The following is a 15,794-nucleotide window of genomic DNA, read 5'->3' on the forward strand; positions in this document are numbered from 1 at the left end:
CCTTAGCTTTAAGGACTTGACAATTTGAGGGCTTGCTCTGAGTTCCGTCACCTGGGCTGTTCCACAGGTCAGTTTTTCCGAAATGTACAACAATCCCATTCCCCTTTTGAGAGTTTAGTCGTTACCCGTAAACCCCTTCTTGGGTGAAGTGACCTTCATTTTCATACCTTTGTTTTTCACTGCAAACTAATATTATCCAAATAGGAAAGCGAGATGTTGTTGTTTGGTTGATTAATTGGAAAGTGGGATATGAAATATTAAATAAACCTTAACAGTCATATGTCATATATATATTACATGCAGCTGATGGGACTGTGTGCATGAGCGCTTATGCACACACAAATGGTTTTTAAAAAAATATTAGGTATGCAAGGGGGGAGCTGTAGCCTATAATGCAGAAAGGCATTGCTCTGCCCACTTTTACTTCTGGCCCTGCCCACCGCTGCTTTGCGGCCCGCCGAAGATTGACCTTGGAGGAAAGTGGCCCTCGGGCTGGAATAGACGCTACTCCCTCTCCCCTGACCCCCGAGGGCTCCCCCGATCCTCCTCCCACGCCGCCACGCCCTCTTCCCAATGCACCCGAGGACTACATTTCCCAGCGCCCTTTGCAGCCCGGTCTGGCCTCGCCCTCGTGGCGCGGCGCTCAGCTGAGAGTCTCCGGCAGGAAGTTCCGCGGCTCCTGCGCTGGGCGCTTCCCCGAGATGCCTTTGCTGGTCAATGGGGAGCGGGTCGACTTGTCCCAGCCCACGAGGGAGCTGATCTACACCTTCCCGGAGCTGGAGGTGAGCTGCGAGCTGGCAGCTGATTATAGGGATTATTCATTAATAGAAGAAAGGGGGGCAGGGCTGAGGGTGTGAGTTGGAGGGTGCGTCCTTAGATGCAGATATTTAAAATAAAATGAAATGTCTTCCGTTTGCTCTGCTCCGGTGCTCTTCGGAGGCTGTGTCTCTGTGCGCCGCTTACCTTGGAAAGTAGCGCCATTGAACTCTATGGGAGTTTTTTTAATAGAAACAACAACGCCAGTGCAATCATGTGCATGCTTACTCATCGAGTTCAAAGGGAATGACTCTCAGGTAAGTGTGTGTGTGGGTGTGCAGTTGTGCTTGTAAAGCAGCATTGCGGGGATATTTAGTCCTCCAGATGTTGATCGCAGACTTGTAGACTTTGAAGGGACCACCAGGGTCGGCTTCCACAATCAAGTGACTTGTTGGCCACGCTTGCTGGTGATTATGGGAGTTGTACTTCAGCAGCATCTGGAAAGCTATATGTTTTTACACCCACCCCTGGTGTAGTAGAGGATTACAGCCTTACTTTTGAGCAAATATGCACTGGGACACAGGTGTTTGGAACACAATGCCAGGGTGCGTAAAGGTAAAGGGACCCCTGACCATTAGGTCCAGTCGTGACCAACTCTGGGGTCGCGGTGCTCATCTCGCTTTATTGGCCAAGGGAGCTGGCGTACAGCTTCCGGGTCATGTGGCCAGCATGACTAAGCCGCTTCTGGCGAACCAGAGCAGCGCACGGAAACGCCGTTTACCTTCTCGCAGGAGCGGTACCTATTTATCTACTTGCACTTTGACGTGCTTTCGAACTGCTAGGTTGGCAGGAGCAGGGACCGACCAACGGGAGCTCACCCCGTCACGGGGATTCGAACCACCGACCTTCTGATCGGCAAGTCCTTAAATACAGAGCCAGTGCAATGCAGTGGTTAGAGTGTCTGGGAGAACAGGGTTCAGTTCCCCACTCAGCCATGAAGCTCACTGGTCGTCCTTACCTCAATGGTTGTTGTGGGGATTAAACAATGAGGGGAAGAACCATGTATGTGCCATGGAGAAAAAAGTAGGCTATAAATACAATCAATCAAATATGCTGCACATTTAAGCGGCCATTGTTTTGGTGTTAATGACTTGAGAGCTTGTTACTTTCAATTTATTTTGAATGTCCTGATGTAAGGTAACTCTCAACTTCTATTTTGCATGGGCTGCTTTCAGGCTTTTCTCCACCGGCCTGCCCTTTTTAAAAAAAATGCAACCAAATTTCCCCACCCCTGCTCTTTTTGCAGATGTTCTTTTCATGCCCTTCTTGTGTCTTCCTCAAACCTTCGCTGATTTTCTCCCCTGCTCCCTGAAATACTTGAGAAACAGGTTCTCCCCCCCATATACTTAATGGGGACGGCCCACCTTTTGGGGGCCAGACTGGAATTTTGGAATGTCTTTTATATCTCGCTTACTTGTCACTTTCATATTCCTCCAAAGCGCTCAAGATGGCATTCATGGTTTTATCCTCACAGCAGCCATATGAGGTAGGTTAGACTTGAGATGCAGTGACTGGCCCCAGGTCACCTAGAGAGCTCCATGGCTGAGTGGGGATTCAAATCTTGGTATCCCAGGTTCCAGTCTGATGTTCCAACCACTAAACCACAAAATGGCTACTGTATGTGTGCGTTTGTGAAAGAGGAGAGAGATCACAAAATGGCTGCCACATCTAAAATACGGTGTGGGCTTGTTCTCTCTTGTCAGTGGGGGAGAATGCACCCACATCAGCCAACCTCTCACAGAGAGCATTTTGTACCTCTGCTCCATTTGGAATGGAAGAGGATGTTCAATGTTGGTTCAATTCATGATTGGGAAGGTTCCCAATGTGGGAGAGGCCAAGCTAGGGCAAACAGGAACTGGGCAGGAAAACCAAAAGTCTCTTGTGAACTGTGGATTTTTTTGAGGGGATATTGACTGAGATCTTTCTTGGCCACCATAAGAGGTACTGGTGGCAACATTGGCACCTGCAGGCAGCATGTCTGTGACCCCTGTTTTGTAATTTATTGCAAGCAGCCACTCCACGGAGGAAAATTCAGCCCATGCCTGGTTGTCATCTTGGCCCATAGGATGAAGCGGCTGGATTTTGACGTGTCCTCACAAAATGGCCCAATATTGGTACATCACCACGGGCTGAACTCTTCCCACCCCATGTTTGTTACACCCTGGTGTGTTTATGGGAATAAATCCCCTATGCAGTTCCAAGTGATTTGTCATTTGGCCTGGAAGATTTGCTTTGACAGCTGGATAGCTCCATTGGTTAGAGCTTGGTGCTGATAACACCAAGGCTACAGGTTCGATCCCTGTAAGTGACAGCTGCATATTCCTGCATTGCAGGGGGCTGGGCAAGGTGATTCTCAGGGTCCCTTCCAACTCTTAAGGAAAGCTCTTGGGTTTTCGTTTGCTGATTTAGGTGCCAGAAATTATTTGTTTATTTATTTGTAGACCACCTTGTCCCAAAATAATGCTTGAGAGTGGTTTGCAAAAGTATAAAAAAGCAGTTAACACAAAAAATTAACTACGAACATCCATAATTGCAGCACACAGTCAACTGTTCCCATTCAAATGCAGTAAAATAGTTAAGAGTCTGCTTGGGAGACCACGGGCATGCCTGCATAAACAGGTGCATCTTCAGCATTGAGGGCTTCTGATCTCAGAACGATTGTGCTAGCTGGGAACCTAAATACGACTTTGTTTCCCCATTTTCTACAGGAACAAGCCAAAATCTTAAGAGGTCAGCCTGCTCAATCAGTGGGCCCCAAAGGACTTCTCTATGTCCAGCAGAGAGAATTTGCAGCTACCACTCCTAAGGATGGTAGGTTGGCGCTAAGGAAGTTCCATCCAAAAGTTAAGAAATAGCCGCCAGGACCTCACTTTTCCTTCTCCTCCTTTTCCCTCAGCTTCTGTCTCTATTCTCGGATCAGATGATGCAACCACCTGCCATTTGGTGGTCCTCAGACACACAGGTATGTCCTTGGGCTCTGGGTTCCTTGCTGCTTTTGAACTATGCCCCTGGATTTCGATGCCTCTGATTTACAGTGGTGCCCCGCAAGACGAATGCCTCGCAAGACGAAAAACCCGCTAGACGAAAGGGTTTTCCGTTTTTGCGTTGCTTCGCTAGACGAATTTCCCAATGGGCTTGCTTCGCAAGACAGAAAAGTCTTGCGAGTCTTGCCATTTTTTTTCGCTTCCCCCACCTTTTTCTAAGCTGCTAATAGCCTTTTAGCCGCTAAGCCTTTAATAGCCGCTAAACCGTTAATAGCGCTAATCTGCTAAGCCGCTAATAGGGTTGCTTCGCAAGACGAAAAAACCGCTATTTTCGTCTTGCGAGGCACCACTGTATAGGGGATTTCAGTCAGTACAACAGGTTTTGGCTGATGACATCCAAGTATCTGGGAAGGCAAGAAGCATTTTAAGAGTTGAGGGACATGCTTAACCAAGTATAAACTCTGGGGTGTGGCCCAGGGAGGGCTTTGAGCTCCAGATAAGCTTGGAGCGCTACATATCTGTTGCACCAGAAGCAGTTTAGTCATGCTGGCCGCATGACCTGGAAAGCTGCCTGTGGACAAGCACCAGCTCCCTCGGCCTGAAAGTGAGATGAGCTCCGCAACCCCATAGTCGCCTTTGACTGGACTTAACCGTCCAGGGGTCCTTTACCTTTTTATCTTTTAAATACAGGTACCTTGAACCTGATAACGTACGGGCAGCAATTGCTGACTGTAGTTGCCATTGTCTGGAACATGCAAACCATCCATATTGTATTTTTGTTTCCCTCAGGCAGTGGGGCTATCTGTTTGACTCACTGCGATGGATCGGATACGGAGACAGAAGTTTTGTTAATCACAAATGCAGTGAAAGTGCTTTCTCCTAACACGGAATGTGGAAGGTCAGCTTTTCTCTTTAACTGTTGGTGGCTGTCAAGCAAACTGGAAAAGGGCAGATGATCAACTAACAGTTAATTTACTTAATATGGATATTTTATTTATATTTAATACCCCAACCTTTTTCTCCAAGGCGCTAAAGGTGGCATACATGGGTCTCCCCCACTTCCTCGTTTAATCCCCACAACAACCCTGTGAGGTAGGTTAGGCTGAGAGGCCATGACTGGCGCAAGGTCACCCACTGAGCTTCATGGCCAAGTGGGCATTTGAACCCTCGTCTAGCCACTGTAACCACTAGGCCACACTGCCCCTCCAAACTCTTCAGATATGTATGCCTTTTTGACAGTGTTTAAGGAAATTTGAGATGAAATAAAGTTTGTTACCACTCAATAATAAGTGGGGAGGGGACGGACAGACAGGCGACAGAAACCTGTAATAATTTATTTTACATTCCCAGTGTGATGTAGTGGTTAAGAGCGGTAGTCTCGTAATCTGGTGAACCGGGTTCGCTTCCCCGCTCCTCCACATGCAGCTGCTGGGTGACCTTGGGCCAGTCACACTTCTGTGAAGTCTCTCAGCCTCACTCACCTCACAGAGTGTTTGTTGTGGGGGAGGAAGGGAAAGGAGAATGTTAGCCGCTTTGAGACTCCTTCGGGTAGTGATAAAGCGGGATATCAAATCCAAACTCCTCCTCTTTTTCTTCTTCTTCCTCCTATTATATCAATTCACCACAATCAAGATAAGAGTAAAAGTGAATAAATGAATAAATAAAGCGCTTGATAAATTTCAGTGGATCCCACTCAACTAAGGCTTTAGTCGATTAATCTGCCGGTGATAACAGGTTATATCTCCAGCTTCCGTCCTTGCTGTTAGGTTGGAAGTACACCTGATTGGAGGATTCAGCGATGACAGGCACTTATCCCAGCGACTTACCAATCAGCTCCTGAGTAAGTTTGCATTCCTACTCCCTCTGTCAAAGTTTAGAATTCCGACTGGGTGCAGGTAAAGCTTGCAGAGCTTGTGAGAGGTTTACGCTGTTGGGGATAGCAAGGGCTCACACCAAATCCTGCATGTAGGTCCTCCATGGGGAGGGACAAAGAGGAATGAATGGCACTTAAGCCCTGCCCACTGGGGATGCCGGTCAGCCTCCACTGTGCCACAGAGACTGGATTCAGACATTGCATCAAGCGGTGGAAGGACGTTTAGGTGTGGCCTGGCGTGATGGCTGAGCTGGCAAACCACGGTTTCTGATGAGTTGGCAAACTAGAATCTGACAACACAGTTTCCAGAGGGTTGGCAAACCATGGTTTGGGGCCTTTTTATTTTTGCTACAGTGGTTTGGCATGATGCCCGAGTAGACACCTTAGAGCAGCCTTTCTCAACCATGGGCTCCCAGGTGATCTTGAACTACAACTCCATCATCCCTGATCATTGGCCACGCTGGCTAGGCCAGCAACATCTGGGGACTCAAGGTTGAGAAGGACTGCCCTAGAGTTATGAGCCTTATGAGAGTTACGAGCCAGCTTGATATGGCTCTGAGGCCACAGCAATTCCCATTTCAATCAAGGTCAGGGGTCAGCAAACTTTTTCAGCAAACTTTTTCACTGTCCCTCAGACCTTGTGGGGGGCTGGACTATATTTTTTTTGGGGGGGGGATGAATGAATTCCTATACCCCACAAATAACCCAGGGATGCATTTTGAATAAAAGCACACATTCTACTCATGTAAAAACACACTGATTCCCATACCATCCGCAGGCCGGATTTAAAAGGCGAATGGGCCGGATCCAGCCCCCAGGCCTTAGTTTACCTAGCCATGGTTTAAGCCCTGTTTGCACCAATTTCCAGAGTCTCCTTGTAAGAGGGATTGATTGTTAAACCACTCTGGGAATTGTAGCTCTGTGAGGGAATAGGGGTCTCCTAACAATTCTTGGCACCCTTAAGCTATAGTTCCCAGAGTCCTTTGGGGAAACCATGACTGCTTAAAGTAGAACGAATTGGTTATTAGCATGGCTTGGAGTCAACCAGCTCCCACTCAGGATACCCACTGAAATTAATAGGCCAGCACCTGTCATGTCCATTAATTTCAGTGGGTCTATTTTGAGTGGGACTAATGTAGGATTTTTATCCAATGTTGCCTTTTTTCTTTTTAAAAAAAGAACTCTGGTTTCTATGTAGCCTGGAAATACCTCATTCTGTTGGGCAGGTCTAACACTTTCCCCTCTTGTTATTCCTAGGAGCATTTGACCGCTTGCAGGATAATGTCCATTTAGTGACCTTCTGCGTGACAGGTAACTGTTTCAAATGGGCGACTTTCCTCTGCTCCCCATCTTCTCAGCTACCTGGCCTAAGGTGTTCTTGCCACATCAGCACCGTACGTTTAAAGCACCGTGATGCTACTTTTAAACAGTTGTGTCTTCCCCCAAAGAAACCTGGGAAATGTAGTTTGCTAAGGGTGCTGAGAGTTGTTGCGAGACCCTTATTCCCCTCACAGAGCTACAGAGTTCCCTAGGAAGAGCAATCAATTGATTTTTTGATTGATTGAAAAACCACTCTGGCAATTGTAGCTCTGTGAGAGAATAAGGTTTTCCTAACTCTTGGCATCCTTAGCAAACTTCAGTTCCCAGGATCCTTTGGGAAAAGCTGTTCCTGCTAAAACAGTACTGTAAAGGTAAAGGTAAAGGGACCCCTGACCATTAGGTCCAGTCGTGGCCGACTCTGGGGTTGCGGCGCTCATCTCACTTTTATTGGCCGAGGGAGCCGGCATACAGCTTCCAGGTCATGTGGCCAGCATGACTAAGCCGCTTCTGGCGAACCAGAGCAGCGCACGGAAATGCCGTTTACCTTCCCGCCGGAGTGGTACCTATTTATCTACTTGCAATTTGACGTGCTTTTGAACTGCTAGGTTGGCAGGAGCAGGGACCGAGCAACGGGAGCTCACCCCGTCGCGGGGATTCGAACCGCCGACCTTCTGATCGGCAAGTCCTAGGCTCTGTGGTTTAACCCACAGCGCCACCCGCGTCCCTAAGGTAAAGGTAAAGGGACCCCTGACCATTTTAGGTCCAGTCGTGACCGACTCTGTATGGTATGCATATGGCAACTATAGCCATATGTCACAATGCATGCTGATGTCAGATCCCAGTCCTTGTTCTGGAGAAGGATATCTGCACTGTATTTTTGTGTTTCTTTGACTTTTAGGTCGCCTTGCAGGGAGACTATCCTTAAAAGTAGCATCTCCCAACCCCAGACTGATGTCACAAATTTGAATGAATATTTGATGAGTCCTATATTTGTGTATACCTGGCAGGGACTTGTATCTCAGTTTCTTCCCAAGCTTGATGTTGATTTTTTAAAAAACGTGTCCTCTTCCATGGAAGAATTAGTTATATCTTTCCTTCCCTCTCTCCTTCTCTCTTTTAAATAACAGAATTAAATGACCGGCAAGAGAAAGGCAAACATTTGCCATTCATTTATGGAATTGGTGAGTAACGTTCACATTTGGTCTCAATTTATCAAGCTGGCTACAAACGATGCAGATGGTTTAATGAGAGGTTCACACACTCTGCCTTTTGAAATCGCCAGGGTTTTGTTTTGGTTTTTTGCTAAAGGAGAAGATCCTATTCCGGTAGATATATTGTCTGCTTTCACCAGATCAGAAATTTAAACTTTTCCTGGACTTCTAATTTTATGCCAAGTTCAGATGTTTTGTAAAACCATGGTTTCCTTCTGTATCAATAAGGCTGCCCAACCCATGGTTCTTCCATGCATTTTCCTCTGCTCTCTTAGGTGCCAGAGAAGTAGGAGATACAAAACATTTGCCTTTAAACTAACTGCCCTACATATAATGCATTGCAGTAATCTAATCTAGAGGTTACCAGAGCATAGATGACAGATGTTAGGCTATCTTTGTCCAGATTGGGGCGCAACTGGGCTACCAGCCAAAGCTGATAGAAGACACTCAGCATTGCTGAGGCCACCTGAGCTTCAAGCAATAGCAAAGGATCCAAGAGTACCCCTAAGAGGTGTATCCACTCCTTCAGAGGGAGTGTAACCCCAACAAGAGCAGGCAACCTCCCAGCCATCCAGTCTAGGGAACCACCCACTAACAGCCTTAACTGGATTGAGCTTCAGCTTGCTGGCTCTCATCCAGTTTGTTACCAAGGCAAGTCCAGCACTTCCACTGCCTCACCTGCAGATGTAAAGGAGAAGTAGAGCTGAGTGTCATTAGCTTATCGCTGACAGTGGACTCCAAACCTTTGAGTAACAATGCTCAGTGGTTTCATGGAGATGTTCAACAGCACAGTGAATAAAACTGAACCCAGATGAACCCCTCATTGAAGGCTCCATAGGGCCAAACAGTCCATCCAAGTAGAATTGGAACCACCACAAAGCAGTGCCCTAGCCACCCCTAACTTGGACAACCGCTCCAGAATGATTTCATGGTCGATGGTATTGAAAGCTACTGAGAGGTTGAGGAGAATTAACAGGGACACATTTCCCCTATCTGTCTCCTGGCAGATATCATCATACAGGCTGACCAAAGCGGTTTCTTTGCCCAAACAGGGCTTAAACTTTGATTGAAATGGATCTAGAACAGCCTTTCTCAACCTGTGGGTCCCCAGATGTTGAACTGCAACTCCCATCACCCATAGCTAGCAAGGCCAGAGCTCAGGGATGATGGGAGTTGTAGTCCAACAACATCTGGGGACCCACAGGTTGAGAACCGCTGATCTAGAAGGTAAAGTTCCTCTTAAAGTATACCCATTGAAATTAAGACATAAGCTTCTAGTGTCCATTAATTTCAGTGGAACTACTCTGAGCATGACTGCAATGGGATACAGAATCATATGAGTTCACAGGTACTTAAAATATCTAGTCAAACCCACAACTGATGCATGAGATCAGTGGTGTATTGCATCCCTGCCAGGCGACCTCTAATGAAAGCTGTAATCAAGGATCACCCACCACTTTCCAAGGCCACCTGTTTCACGGCTGAGCAGTGTACCATTAGGAAGCTGATGCTAATGTTTAATCTGGATCACATTTCATGTAATTTTAACTTGTGGGCTTTAGCTCCATCCTAAGAGTTTGGAGCAACAGGGAGCAAATTTACCCCTGCCCTCTGTGCAACAGCCTTTCCATGTGATCCGATGTTGCTTTTCCAGCTGCGAATGTTAAAACGGGAGAGATTTTTCATGCAACGTTTCCAGACAAGGGGCCCGATGTGGATCTGCGGTCTGCCAGTATCTTAACGGGAGCCAAGGTAAGAAGACACGTGTTTCAGTTTTTGGGAGATTAGAAAATGTAATTACTTGTGAGATGTAACTTCTTGTGGCATTTGCCTGCCTTGCGTCACAGGCGTTTCTGAAGCTGGTGCTCAGTTTGCAGTACAGACTGTAGGAGTTTTAAATCAGAATCCCAAACATCATTAATTCATTACAGTGGATGCTCGGGTTGTGAACGTGATCCGTGCAGGAGGCATGTTCGCAACCTGCAGTGTTTGCAACCCGCAGCACCGCGTCTGTGCATGTGCGGGTTGCGATTCGGTGCTTCTGCTCATGCGTAAAGCATGACTGCCGAAACCCAGAAGTAACCCGTTCCAGTACTTCATTCTTTTGGCGGGTGCATAACCCAAAAAAAGCAACCTGAAGCATCTGTAACTCAAAGTATAACCCAAGGTATTTTTAGCATGGGCAAACACAGGAATTATATGTGTGTGTGTGCGTGCATGTGCATGTGCAAAGCCTCCAGATAAATACATACATCTCTCCTGCTGCCTTTTCATTTTGGGGCATTAACACGCTGTTCTGAAATTGCTGTTTTGTAGATGGTTAACGTTTATGACTCGAGAAAGGAGCAACTCTGCATTGGCCCTTACTTTTGGATGCCTTTCCCCCATGTGGATTTCTGGCTAGCCCAGGATGATCAACACATCTTGCAGGTAACTGGTCCTCATGAACAAGATGGTGGCGGGATCCCAACGAAATGCTCATAGAAACTCGGGGTGCTTTCGTTTCTAAAGATTAAGCAGTTTCACGCCCCTTATTTGTTAAATGTATTTACCACCTTTCCTCCTGGGAAAGATGGCAAATGGCTTTATGTGAGGTTGTCCCCTCCCTTTCAAAAACAGAACGAAACAAACAAAATACTGCATTTGTTACCCCAAGGTCTCCCAAGTGAGACCTTTATATTTATATTAATATATTATAACATAAAAACAAAACAACAGCTGCAGGAAGCTCTGACAGCACAGCAAAAACAAAACATGATCTCAGTCTAGACTCTAGAAAGAGGCCTGAGGGGAAAGGCAAGGCCAGAAAGTTGTTGGCAAAGGTGCCAAGCGGACCCTGCTAGGGACAACATACCTCAGATGGGGAGCCACAACTGAAAAGGCCCTTTCTTGTCACTTTTCTCAAGATCTGGAGAAAGGCCTTAGAAGTTCTGGGTAGGTTTATAATCAGGAGAGGTGCTTCAGAATATATTGGGGTATAAGCTGTAAGCTTTATAGGTGAAAACCTATAGGAATTTAATAATAATGAATAAAACCACTACTTTGAATTGGACTCAGGAGCATACAGCCACTGTAGCTGTAACAAAATGGGTGTTGCATGATCTGTTTGAATCAAGCCTGTCAAAAGTCAGGGAGCTGACTTTCTGTTCTTGGTGAAGCTTCTGAACCATTTTCAAAGGCATCCCCATATAAAGCACTTTACCCTGACAATGCAACAACCCTGTGTGCAAGTTAGACTAAGTGTGTGTAACTGGTCCAAGGTCACCTTGTGAGCTTCATGACCAAATGGAGATTTTGTACCTAGGTCACTCCAGCCCTAGTCTGACATTCTAACCCATGGATTTCTGGCCTTTCTGATGCTGATGCGATTGCCTTGGAGGTGGGGGGAGGGGGGACAGGTAGAAGTAGCGACAAAGGTGTATTTTAACTCTGCAATTTGTTTTCCAGAATCTCTCGACGTCGCCTCTGGCTGAACCGCCTCACTTCGTTTCCCACATTAGAGCGACTCTGATGTACTTAAAAGAGCATCCCTTTCCAGATAAGACACTGTTTCCTAGCAGAAAACCTTGGATATACAGGAAAAATGAGAGTGGCCTATGGGAGAAGGTCTCTTCCGACCAGATGTGACTTTTGAAAGAGTCTGAGTGAGACTCCGAAGGTGTGAATTGTGCCAAAGGAGGAACAGCCATTCCGGATGGCAGAGACTGCACTTGACTTCAATGAATAGCCCCCCCCCCCACCTTTTGCTAAAATGAAACAAGACTGTGGAAGCCGACCCTGTTTGCACAGCGGCATAGCCTCAAAAAGTTCTCAAAGACTCAAATAATAACAAAGATACGTTAGGTTTCTATATTTTTACTGGATGAGATTCTGTCTGTGTGGGGCTCAAGGTATAAAGCAGGCCTCCCTGTCACGCCACTGAGGAGGGTGCAATATCCTTCAGACATGCACATCCTTCCCAAGTTCTGGGGTGCTGTTTGGATTTGTGGGAGCTCTGAGCCAAGAGTCCTCTGTCATGAGCCCCGAGCCACAATTGGCAGGCTTGCAGTGCTGTGTATAGCATTGTAATTCTGGGTCCAGCCCTCATTTTTTAAGTCCCACCCCCCACTTTCGTGTTGGTCTGGGGTATTGCCAAAAATTAAAAGGCCAGCTTGAGCCAGTTGCCCAGTGTTTCCCCCCCTTAATAGCTTTATTTGAAACAGGTGGATTGCAGCTAGTATAGAACATCTCTGGATTATTTGTGGCAATCTCTGGAGCAGTTTGCATGCAAGGAACTCACTGCATAGCTATCTGCGGAAGGAACTGGAGTCCAAAGCAAAGTTATGGCCTTAAGGGGAAAGATCTCAAATGGATGCTCAGAAAAGCAATCTGCACTTACCCGAGGGAAGTAAATTGTACACAGGAAAAAGGTAACATGCTTTTGCCAGTACAGTGATTGACAGGTGGCTTTACAGGGATGTGTAACTTTTGGCCCTGCAGACTCCAACTCCCATCAACTCCAACCAGCATGGCCAGTGGTCAGGGATGATGAGAGTTGCCAATCCCATAGATATGAATGGGAAACCCTTTTCGGGGTAGCGGGAAGATAGACATGCGCCTGAGCATGAAAGTTTATTTTCCTCTTGAACTGCTTACATGTGAAAACCTTGACACAAACTCAGATACTAACAAGTTGAAGAACCTTTATTGAAGCATTTGGGAAGTATCTAAATTAGGTCTGTATCCCAGCAAAACTGCTGGCTTAACAATATAAAAACATTAAAATTTGTATTAATGATTATAACTTCAACCCATTTCTCCTCAGTGAACCCCAAGTTAATATTCATTTTACCAAATAAAATGCCAAGGAAGACGAGAATTTGTACTTTAAAAACAAAACAAAACACCCCAGTTCTTATTTAAACAAAGCAAATCTATTAAGGTTGTCTGTTTTTTAAGGATTCCCAGTTCCTTAGAATAAAGAATGAATCAACAGTACACTTAACAGTAGTCCTCATCACACACCAAGGCAATGCCCAATGCATTTTGCTCATCAAAATCCACTAGCAAAGAAAATACTTTGAAGGATATTACAAGCCTGTTGTCAGAAAAGTTTGCTTCCTTGGGCCAAGGACCAAACCAGATATTGCAACTATCATTCCCTCACACCATCTACCTTATCCAAGCCTGACACACACAACTGACTGCTAATGTAACTTGGACCACCATGACCATAAGTTACTATCTTTATAGCAGGGTGGGAAATTATATACATTTTGCCTTCAGTCTGACCTTCAGCTTATATGTACTTTCACTATGTGTTTGGTTACTTGAGTTTCAAAGCAGTTCCACTCTAGGTTCAGACAAGCAACTTCTTCCACTATGACATGGTGGACTCCTCTTGTGTTGAATGTTCATTTTCTATGCCTGGGTGCTGCCACTGCATTATTTAGGAAGGCAAAATATAATCACTATAATATTCCCTTGCAAACTGCCATGCTTTCATTCAGCATCAGTGTGAGTATAGGATTAGGCTGTAGTTTGTTACCAGTCATTGCAAGGAGGAAGCTATTAACTCCAGGAAAGGTCCTTTAGGAAAAAAGGGATCAAAAAACCAAAAACTATGAATTTTGAAGTAATTGATCAAAGACTGGCCTGGGGCTTGATCACATAAACACTCTCCTAGGATTTTCTTACCACATGAAAAGATGCAAGTTCAATAGGAACAGAATTAAAGCAATCACTAAAGTGAATGCATTGTAACGGGGGGATGAAACAGGCTTCTGAATATTTTCTCTTTGATTAAAGAAAAAAAGTTAGCTCATTTCTTTAAATAATGCAGCAGTGTAAATAACCTAACAATTTCTCTGGGTATTTACAATATCTAGCAAATGTAAACTACCGATCAGAACAATCCAGGATAGCAGTACAGGAAACATCACAGATATGCAACATTGTCAGCTCAAAAGTGTTTCACGAATACCTTTTGAAAGGTGTCAAAGAGACTCTGGGGGGTGAGTTGCTCTAAAGCAAAACTATCCCATTGGGTTTGTCTCCTAACGGCCTGAAGCAGGAAAGTGTGGGATATCTGTTCCCAGCAGCCATGGTGAGGAATACTTCTTCAAGAGGAGTGTTTGCCTCGGACTGCGAAACTTTTGCTGCAGGTTTATCTGGTGGTGGTAGGGAATGCCCAAAGTGGTGCTCAATCACTTATATATGTACACATGAAGCAAACTTTCAGAATTTTTTTTAAAAGGCTATTCATAAAACCAAGGGAACCATATGGAGGGGTGTCTATAGATTTACCTCTAAAAATAGGTATTTAAAAATAAGGTAGTGAGCAGTTGGTAGATTTATTAAACAGTTAGAATCTTCTTTTCTTTTTTACAAAAACACATAGCACCAAGTGCAATTGATCATTCCAACCTAAAGGGAAGTGTCTGGGTAGAGCATCTTGAAAATTAAGCAGCAAACCATTCTTTAGGATGCCAGCTGGAGACAAGCTGTATCCTGCATTTGCAAACTTCAGTGGCGAAGAAACTGCTGTTTACCACCTGGGCAATGTGAACGTAAGCCGGACAGAAAGCAACAATGGCAAAGTGTACAGGAAAAACCAGGCCGATGCCCCCCGCAGAGAAGGCGAAAGAGGGTGGGGTGGGGAGAAAAGGCTTCTTCCACTAAACTCTGTGCAAAAATCTCCAGTCGATCACAAGTTTAACAGTAGTCGTTACTGTACTAACTGTGGCACTGTTCACATTTTAAATGCATCATTAGGCTGCCCCTGCTAGAGAGGGAGTGCATTTTTTTGTACAAAGTCTTAAAATGCACAGGGTCTGGATTTTATCTTAGACTCTCTTGTTCCTCGGATGTAGTGCAGTCATTTGCCAGGGCCTTCGCCTTGTCGCCCCGGGAATCTTCAGGGCTTTCCGGGTTTGGAAGCATGCTCTCTTCTGGCTGTTTTGAATCACCTTGCCCAGCAGGGGGAGCTGCAGCAGGCCTCTGCTCTGCCCTCTCCAGATCATCAATGTGACTCACCGAGCTGGTCTCACTGAACCCATCCGAGTTCCTCAAGGACCTTCTAAACAGCTTTTGTCCTGGGGCAAAATATACACACTTGATTTAGTGCTACGCAGTCACGGCAAGGTCTGAAATGCTGCCTGCCTGTTTCCGCAGTTGGGAATTTATGGATGGAAAACCAAGCCGGTTCATAAGGTTGATTGGGCATCGGTGGTAGACATTTATTTATATATTTCATAAAAATGTTATGCTGTTTGTAAAAAAAATAAATCCTCAAAACGGTTTACAAAGAGTAAATAAAATTATCGGTAAAAACAACTATTAAAAACATTCAGAAAAAAATAAAATCCACAGCAAACCAAAAACAGATTAAAACACGTTGACAAGGTGCCTGCCTGGTGTCAATAGGCAGGGAGTTCCAAAGCAAAAGTGCTGCTCCACCATAAAAGATGGATTCCTTATAAATATGGAACGAGTATTATGTGGCACCTGCCCTGCCACACTGCCAGTTGATCAAAGTGATCAAGTGGGCATATAGGAGTTAAGATGATCTTGCAAATAGATACGCCCTGGGCATATTTGTGATTCTGGGCA

The 15,794-nt window shown here is 45.5% G+C and overlaps 2 protein-coding genes across 3 annotated transcripts in view; one reads left to right on the forward strand and one right to left on the reverse strand.

The window, feature by feature from the left end:
- The first annotated feature begins 385 nt into the window (after positions 1 to 385).
- On the forward strand, positions 386 to 12,359 carry NTAN1 (N-terminal asparagine amidase). Its single transcript, XM_081169643.1, has 10 exons — positions 386 to 782; positions 3,525 to 3,627; positions 3,713 to 3,778; positions 4,590 to 4,698; positions 5,567 to 5,640; positions 6,931 to 6,984; positions 8,121 to 8,174; positions 9,859 to 9,956; positions 10,521 to 10,634; positions 11,652 to 12,359. Exons 1-10 carry the CDS (start codon positions 393 to 395, stop codon positions 11,829 to 11,831), a joined length of 1,242 nt encoding a protein of 413 aa, XP_081025769.1. The 5' UTR covers positions 386 to 392; the 3' UTR covers positions 11,832 to 12,359.
- Positions 12,360 to 12,869: 510 nt separating this feature from the next.
- PDXDC1 (pyridoxal dependent decarboxylase domain containing 1) overlaps positions 12,870 to 15,794 on the reverse strand; it is a 46,315-nt gene continuing 43,390 nt past the window's right edge. For both annotated transcript variants that reach the window (XM_081169486.1, XM_081169485.1), the window contains exon 23: positions 12,870 to 15,277. In XM_081169486.1, the coding sequence (XP_081025612.1) occupies positions 15,024 to 15,277 (254 nt within the window). In that variant the 3' untranslated portion in view covers positions 12,870 to 15,023. The remainder of the gene's footprint in view (positions 15,278 to 15,794) is intronic.

This window comes from Podarcis bocagei (assembly GCF_964188305.1).
Source record: "Podarcis bocagei genome assembly, chromosome: 14".
Classification (NCBI taxonomy): domain Eukaryota; kingdom Metazoa; phylum Chordata; class Lepidosauria; order Squamata; family Lacertidae; genus Podarcis; species Podarcis bocagei.

What these genes read in the sequence shown, in the direction of transcription:
- NTAN1 (XM_081169643.1), top strand. Translation starts at nt 393, where the DNA reads ATGCAGAAAGGCATTGCTCTGCCCACTTTTACTTCTGGCCCTGCCCAC. An exon ending in ACACCTTCCCGGAGCTGGAG is followed by an intron (nt 783 to 3,524) that starts GTGAGCTGCGAG and finishes CATTTTCTACAG; the next exon opens with GAACAAGCCAAAATCTTAAG. An exon ending in ATGATCAACACATCTTGCAG is followed by an intron (nt 10,635 to 11,651) that starts GTAACTGGTCCT and finishes TTTGTTTTCCAG; the next exon opens with AATCTCTCGACGTCGCCTCT.